Source organism: Botrytis byssoidea (assembly GCF_014898295.1).
Source record: "Botrytis byssoidea strain MUCL 94 chromosome Unknown BBYS_057, whole genome shotgun sequence".
Taxonomy (NCBI): Eukaryota; Fungi; Ascomycota; class Leotiomycetes; order Helotiales; family Sclerotiniaceae; genus Botrytis; species Botrytis byssoidea.
The window spans coordinates 13,219-21,803 of NW_024065898.1; the positions used below are offsets into that span (position 1 = coordinate 13,219).

An 8,585-nucleotide genomic window follows, 5' to 3' on the forward strand; every position below is an offset into this window, starting at 1 on the left:
GGATCACTTTTCATGGAGAAGGATTATACGAGTGCAAAGTAATCCTTGGCAGGTTCCGAGCTTCAACAACATCTGGGCAGGAGATCGCTGCCGGATTGTGAGAGAAACATTACGTACGTAGACCTGGACCCTTGGCGAGCAACCCGAATAGTCCTTTGGTGGCGGCACGTTGTCGGTGGTTACGTACCTACTACGTTAGGAGAGCTTACGATTTCGACTTATAATCTGGAGACGCATTCTTCTTGGAGTTGGGCATAGCTCTCTCACCTTTTGGATATATTTTTCTTTTTCAAACATCATGGGCTCACTAGGCCCGACGCGTGTCACGAATGGCAACCCGGTCAACAATGGCAGTGCGGCTGTTAATGGGGACTCTCCAACAGCAGCACATGGAGGGCATTTGGAGCCTATTGCCGTGGTGGGCATGAGTTGTCGGCTCTCTGGAGACGCATCAGACACGCAAAAGCTGTGGGAACTGCTCATTAAGGGCCGTTCGGCGTGGTCAAAGGTGCCCAAGGATCGATTCAACCAAGAGGCTTTTCATGATCCCTCTGCCGAGGGCAAGCCCGGAAGGGTAAGGAAATATCATCTATCAGCCCGGCTGTCTAGCCTTGGCCCTATGCAGAATTTACAACTGACTATCTACTCTCTAGACAAGTACAGACGGTGGACATTTTCTGAAAGATGATATTAAAGCCTTTGATGCATCCTTCTTTGGAGTCAACCCAATAGAGGCAACGGTGCGTATTTCTATTGCCAATATGGTCTCAAGCCAGCGTAGGGAGTAACCAGCTAACCCTACTTGACCTTAGGCCATGGACCCTCAACAGAGACTGCTTCTTGAAATTGCCTATGAGGCTTTTGAAAATGCCGGCCTCACCCTTGAACAATTGTCAGGGTCTAACACTGGTGTCTATGTCGGCCAGTGGGCCTCGGACTACCAGGAGATGCTCCTCAGAGATATCGACTTTCCGCCTATTTACCAGGCCAGCGGCGTTGGAGCGGCAATTTCCTCCAATCGCATTTCCTACTGTTTCAACCTACACGGTCCCAGTCTCACCCTAGACACCGGCTGCTCAGCCAGTTTGGTAGCCCTTCATCAGGCCGTGCACAGTCTCCGCGCAGGCGAGACAGATAAGTGCTTCGTAGCGGGCGTCAACCTCCAGCTCGACCCGCAGCGATATGGCTATCAAAACAAGCTAAGTATGTTCTCTAAACAAGGCAAGTCGTTCACATTTGACCACCGCGCCAAAACGGCCAGTGGCTACGGCAGAGGTGAAGGGTGTTCGGGGGTTGTCCTTATGCCCCTTTCACAGGCCCAGAAGCAGGGCTTTCCAATCCGAGCTGTTGTCCAAAACTCGGTAGCCAACCAGGATGGAAAGACAAACGGAATTACTGTCCCAAGTGCTGAAGCGCAATCCGCTGCCATTGAGAAGGCCTATGCTCAGGTCGGCCTGGTACCGTATGCAGACTATGTCGAGGCCCACGGGACAGGTACCGCAGTTGGCGATCCCATCGAGGCCCGGGCGATTGCTAAGGTTCTCGGTGCTGGTCGAGAGTCGGATTCACCCCTGCCTATCGGCTCCCTCAAGGCCAATATTGGTCATACTGAGAGCGCAGCCGGTCTCACGGGTCTCATCAAGGCCGTTTTGATGCTCGAAAACAACATGATTCCGCCCCAGGTCAACTTCGAGAAGGCGAACCCGGAGATTGACCTGGACGCTCTCAATCTTAGAATTCCAATAACTCTCGAGTCTAGGCCGCTCAAGAGAATTTCGGTGAATAGTTTTGGCTACGGCGGAACTAACGCCCACGTCGTTGTAGACGCTGCCGGGGATGTTGCCACGGTGAAGCCGACAAGCCAGAGCAACGGGATTTCAACCACCCATGATCATCATGTGCCTGAAGATGTATCAAGGGCCAAAGAACGGCTCTTTGTTCTCAGCGCTGCCAGCGAGAAGTCGTGCCAAGATATGCTATCCAAAGTGGCCAAGTATCTCGAGAGCAAGGCGGATTCTTCTGACGCGGACACATTGTTGAGCCGCCTTGCTTACACCCTGAGTAGGAGGTCTGTCATGGCGAATAGGGTCGGAGTTGTTGCCTCTGACTTGAATGATCTGGTCGCGCAGCTGACCAATTTGTCCACCGAAGCCATCCCCCGTGCCGACCACCAGACTACCCCTCGTATCGGCTTCGTTTTCAGCGGCCAAGGTGCCCAGTATCCTCGAATGGGCCAGAGTCTGCTGGGTACATGGCCAACTTTCACGGCCAGTATGAAGCGGGCAGCTGCATGCATTAAGGCATGCGGAAGCTCGTGGGACCTGCTTGAGGAGCTACTCAAGAAGCCCGAAGAGAGCCGAATGGAGGATCCGCGTATCGCACAACCTATATCCACGGCGGTTCAAATCTCTCTCGTGGACACCCTCAAGGATCTGGGGGTATTTCCGAGCGCTGTGATAGGCCATTCTAGCGGCGAGATTGCTGCCGCGTACTGCGCCGAAGCCATCTCGTTCGAGGATGCCATGACGGTGGCATATCACCGTGGTCGGCTAACTGGCGATCTGAGAAAGGAAAACAAGGGCAAGGCCGGCGCCATGATAGCTGTCGGGGCATCAGCAACGACTGTTAAGCAGTCCATCGACCAACTGGGTGCTGCTGTTTCCAGTAGGATAGCCATTGCCTGCTTCAACAGCCCTGAGAGCGTGACAGTATCTGGAGATGAAGATGTCATTAACTCCTTAAAGCAGCGATTAGACGAGCAGGATATCTGGAATCGACTTCTCCGTACCGGGGGAGCTGCCTACCACTCGCCTCAGATGCTCCAAGTTGCTGAAAAGTACCACGAGGCTCTGAAGGATCTATCCGGTGGTCTGCCTGTATCCAATATCAGCATGGTCTCCTCTGTCACGGGCGAGGATCACGCAGATAAACCCATCACCCGGGACTACTGGGTGCACAATCTGGTCTCGCCTGTCCGCTTTACGGATGCTTTGAAGAAGACCTGCGTGGGAGAAATTGGCGCGCGTAAGGTCGACTTACTTCTTGAGCTGGGATCCCACTTCCAGCTGGAAGGTCCCATCAAGCAGACCTTGAGGACTTTTACCGGACAGCCAGCCAAGATTCATTATGCTGGATCTCTAAAGCGGGGTGAAGATGCCCAGCTTCGGCTGTTGGAGATGCTCCGATCTTTATATTTGGAAAGATTCCCCGTCGCCTTTTGGAAAGCCAATGCTGGTTTCGTCGAAACTGCCCCTAAACTCCTGACGGATCTTCCCCCTTATCCGTTCGACCACTCCAAGACGTACTGGCACGAGAGTCGGGTATCCAAAGCTTACAAACATCGTACATTCCTCCCCCATGAGCTCCTTGGCAGCCTCGTCCATGACAACAATCCCCAGGAACCCAGATGGCGCTGCTTCCTCAATTTGAAAGACGTCCCCTGGCTGAGTGGCCACATTATCCAGGGGCAGACCATTTTCCCAGCTACTGCATATCTCGCCATGGTATTTCAAGCGGCACGACAAGACACGGCTATGCGGAATCCCCAAGCAACGATTAACCGGTTTATTCTCCGGAACGTCAACATGTCACAGGCGCTGGTCATGGAGAATAACAAGCCAGACTTGGAGATCAGCCTGTCGCTTCGGCCTCAAGCAGTGTCAGCGAGGAAGTCGTCCCAGCTATGGCAAGAGTTCCGTATCTTCAGCACATCTGCCGAAGACATTTGGACTGAGCATTGCCGTGGTCTTGTACAGGTTGTCCTCAAGTCGGAGTCTGCCACCCAGGATGATGGTATTGTCCCTACCCGAGTCACGCTGCCACCGCACGCCCACCACATTCAAGCCAAACAGTTCTACCACAGGGCAAGAGATATTGGCGTCAACTGGAGCGCGCCGTTTGACAACTTGACTGATATCAAGATCGCTTCCGGGTCGTGCATCGCAGACTCGTCGTTTGTGCCCGGTGCCGGTGCCTCTGAGACAGACTACACCATTCACCCCGGTGTCATGGACGCCATCCTATACCACGGTATGATGGGTGTCCTCATCTTTGATGAAAATGACAAGTCCCCCGTTGTGCCCACTTTCATCGAGAAGATGATTGTAGCCGAGCAAGACCGGGCCAAGCCGGTTCAAGAGGTGACATGTCACGCCACCCGAACCGACAATGCGCTTACTTTTGACATTGGCATTTTTGAGAAACGGAACGAGGAAAACATGGTTCTGCAGGCCTGGGGAGTAGTTGCGACCAAGTTGCCAGATGTATCCATCGGCGAAGGTCGCAAACGAGACTTGTGCCACGTTCCGGATTGGGTGACTTATATGCCCAAGACTACCCAGAAGCACATTGATGATTTGTGCAAAAAGTCACTCGAAAAAAGATCCATCATCCCAGAAATCAAGGCTTTGGAGGCCTTAACTGTGAATTACGTCAAGCGTGCCCTGGCCTCCACACCGGCAGATGAGGTAGCCGAAGGATACCAGCGCAACTGGTTCAAATGGATGAAGACACTCGCTGACCAGGAGCCTGATCCAGTCTTCCTCAAAGCAGGAGAGGAAGATGGTAGCGTTTCCGCAGAGGTCGCGCGCCGTCTGGGGCCACGCTTGAGTGAGATCCTGCGAGGAACTACTCATCCCCTGGACATCCTGAACGAAGACAACCTGCTGAGCGGGCTGTACCTGGAAGGTGGCAACGCTCGTTGTATTGCGCAAATGGCCTCGTACATGGGCGAACTGGGTCGTCTGAATCCCAATATGAAGATTATCGAGGTTGGTGCCGGTACCGGATCAGCCACCTTGCCCGTCCTACAGGCTCTGCAAGCCCCGAACAGAGTGCTGGCGTCCGAGTACGATTTCACCGATATATCACCTGGATTTTTCCCGGCCGCACGAGAGCTGCTTTCTGACTTTCAAAACATAATGCAGTATAAGACCTTGAATGTCGAGAAAACAGCCGAGGAAAACGGCTTTGAGCCCAACAGCTACGATGTCCTTATCGCTTCCAACGTTCTTCATGCTACTCCTTGTATCGACGTCGTCTTGGAAAACGTCAGGTCGCTGCTTCGACCCGGCGGTAAGTTGATCCTAATGGAGCCTACCGAGAATCTTCCCCATTACGGTCTTGTTTTCGGCTCGCTTGCTGGTTGGTGGGCCGGGGTCAACGAGGGCCGGACCCTCTCGCCTATGCTTTCCCGCTCCGCATGGATCCAGAAACTTTCAAAAAATGGCTTCGTTCACAATGAAGCGGTCTTCGAGGACTACCCTGTGGCCGATGGCGGCTCCATCTCTGTCTTTGTGTCTGAAGTCCCGGTTCCGGCCCCTTCGGCAGCGCCGCTGGATGTTGAAATTGTATCATATTCTGGAGATGATGTTTACTCGAGCTTCACAGAGAAGCTTCAGAAGAACCTCTGGGACCGCTCAGTGGAAACCTGTGTTGCTTCCCCATCTGTATCCGAAGACAAAATTAGTATCATTATGCCCGACATCTGCGAGCGTGTGGCCTGGAATATGGATGGCCCGCTGTTTGAGTCGATAAAGGCTCGGGTCGCTAACTCTAAGGTCATCGTGTTCGTAATGTGCACGGCTAAAGGGAAAGAACAGCGACCCAGCGGTGACTGGATCTACGGGTTCTGTCGATCGATCCGCTATGAATACGTCTCTGTACGCCTAGTTAGTCTTGAGCTCGAAAGCGGATTGGATGCTGGCGTTGAAGCCCTGTCAACCATTCTGAACAGCCCAACGGCTGACATGAGCCTTCCCATCGACGAGGTTGAGCTTGAATACATGGATAGGGATGGACAGCTCTACGTTTCCCGTGTTCGTTCGGAGCCGAACTTATACAGCTACGTTAGCCGGGATCTGGGCAGATCGGTCTCCGAGGAGGCTCCATTTTTCAACGACAGGGCCATGTCGGCAGAGTTGGGCGTTCCAGGTGTGCTTGACACCCTACGCTGGGCGGATAATCCCGAAATATCCGGGCCAGTGGATCCCGATTGTGTTAGGCTGCAGCTTTCCGCCGCCAGCATCAACTTCAAGGATGTTCTGGTTGCTTCGGGCCAGCTGGAGGGGATCACCCAGATGCGCAATGACTGTAGCGGTATCGTGCTCGAGGTGGGAGCCAACATGACCAGCAAGTTTAAGCCCGGAGACCGCGTCTGCTCTCTGTACTCCCAGTCATTCACAAACTACCCCATGGTCCACGGCTTGTGCTGTCATGTGATACCCCAGGATATGGACTTTGCGGACGCGGCTTCGATACCCCTTGTCTGGTGCACTGTCTACTACTGCTTGATCACTATTGCCAGGCTGCAAAAAGGGGAGAGTATCCTCATCCACTCGGCTGCCGGCGCGGTCGGACAAGCATCGATTATGTTAGCACGTCATCTCGGCGCCGAGATATTTGTTACATGCGGAAACGAGGCTAAGGTGGAACTGCTCAACACTGAGTTTAACATTCCAAAAGATCACATCTTCTCCAGCCGTACTACGGCCTTCCGCGACAAGATCCATGCCATGACCAACGGCAAAGGAGTGGACGTTGTCCTTAATTCTCTCGGAGGAGAAATGTTCCGCGAGTCGTGCAACACACTGGCAGCGCATGGTCGGTTCGTCGAGATTGGGCGCAAGGATCTCATGGAAAACGCCCTAATGCCCATGGAGTTCCTGCTGAATAACATCACTTTCACCTACGTTGACTTTGCGCACATTCTTGCGACCAAGACGTGGCTGGCTTCCCAGCTTCTTGGGGATGTGATGAAACTCTTCGCCTCCAGAGCCGTGCAACATGTGCGACAGACCAAATATCCGATTTCGGAGATGGCAGCTGCGTTCCGTCTGATTCAAGCTGGAAAACACACGGGTAAAGTTGTCTTGACCGTGGATCCCGGGGTTAAGGTCCAGGTAAGTTTCGAGATATCCTAGACAGAAAATACATAGCATATACTGACTGGCATTTCTTTTACAATGTAGGTTGTCCCATCAAAGCCTACATCCGTTCAGCTCAACCCAGAGGCAACCTACATTGTGGTCGGAGGCTTAGGAGGCCTGGGCAAGCGGCTTGTCGACTGGACTGCAGAGAAAGGAGCTCGCCATATTTGCATCTTCTCCAGGACTGCTCAGCCCGACTCAGATACTCAGAGCTTCTTGGACAAACTAACATCTATGGGAGTCAAGGTCCGTGTCGAAAAGTGCGACGTGAGTTCGGAGGGATCATTGAAGAAAGCCGTGGCCACGATTCAGAAAGCCATGCCCCCGATCCGCGGATTATTTCAAGCTGCCATGGTCCTGCATGATGTCTTGCTGGAAGACATGACGGTTGAGCAGTGGTGCAAAGTCACGGCCCCCAAGGTACAAGGCACATGGAACCTGCACAAGCTTTTGCCCGATGACATGGACTTTTTCATTATGCTGTCATCGGTAGTATCCATGGTTGGGACTGTTGGAGCAAGCAATTACGCTTCGTCATGCGCCTTCCAGGATGGCATCGCTCGCTACCGCCAGCGACTGGGCCTGCCGGCTTACGCAATCAATATCGGCGCCATTGTCGAAGCCGGCTACGTCAGTGAGAATCCAGATGTCGCTGTCAACCTCCGAAAAAACGGACTTGGCAGCGTTGCCATTTCCGAGTTCTTATCCCATCTCGGCGACGTTATTCAACACAAGACGGAATACACCCAGTCATCGCTCGGCATACTGCCCAACGGCACGGAACGCGGCCTTGGAGAAGCGCGATGGTCAAATGACAAGAGGCTTGCCCAAATTTTTGGATCGGAGAGTCAGGCCGGCAGCAAGGCAGTTGGTAGTGGTGCTGACAATGTTGGCTTCGTGCTTCAAGCTGCAACGACGTTCCATGAGGCCCAGGATATCGTCTGCAAGGCCATTGTCAAGCAATTAGCAACCATCCTCGCCATAGACGCCAGCGAAATTATTCCTGCTCGGAGTTTGGACTCGTATGGTCTAGACTCGCTGGTCGGTGTCGAGTTGAGAAACTGGATTGGTGCCTATCTACAAGTCAACCTGCCTCTGTTGGTCATGTGGAATACTAGCAGCATCAATGAGTTGGCCGAGATTGTGACCAAGGGATCCAGACTTGTCAAGGCGAAGTCGGAGGAGGCGGAGGAGGAAAAGAAAGAGGTTGAGGCAGCTAAAGAAGAATGAAAAAGTGGGTGTGTATACGAAAGGTGTGTTGATTGATCTGCTATATTACTGTTATTTTAGACTACTTATATGTGACTTCATGCTTGAGGTTTTGTTTGCATGTCATTAGTGTAAGGTTTTTGGGTTGTTTCTAGTACATTCAATATCGTTTTGGATTCTAACTAAGCTTCCTCAAAATGAATATTTTTATACATATAAACCATACAAAAATATCCGTAATTCTGGTAGGATCTAAACGAAAGGGAATAGATTGAATTTTGAATATTATAAATGTCTAAGGCCACTTATAATAGCAGTTCTCAAATAGGTCCCCTTATGAACTCTTGCTATAGTATGCTATATTATTCTCCTAGTAATTTTCAAATTGTCAAATGCATGTGAAGATCTACTCTGCTTAACTACATAAATTGTTTCTATGTTTGAGGTACA

At 52.1% G+C, this 8,585-nt stretch overlaps 1 protein-coding gene across 1 annotated transcript; it reads left to right on the top strand.

Moving 5' to 3' along the window:
- Positions 1-298: 298 nt before the first annotated feature.
- On the top strand, positions 299-8,156 carry EAE97_012202 (uncharacterized protein; the record flags this gene model as incomplete). Its single annotated transcript, XM_038882716.1, has 4 exons — positions 299-574; positions 654-740; positions 813-6,899; positions 6,969-8,156. 4 exons carry the CDS (start codon positions 299-301, stop codon positions 8,154-8,156), a joined length of 7,638 nt encoding a protein of 2,545 aa, XP_038726443.1.
- Between the last annotated feature and the right edge of the window lie 429 nt (positions 8,157-8,585).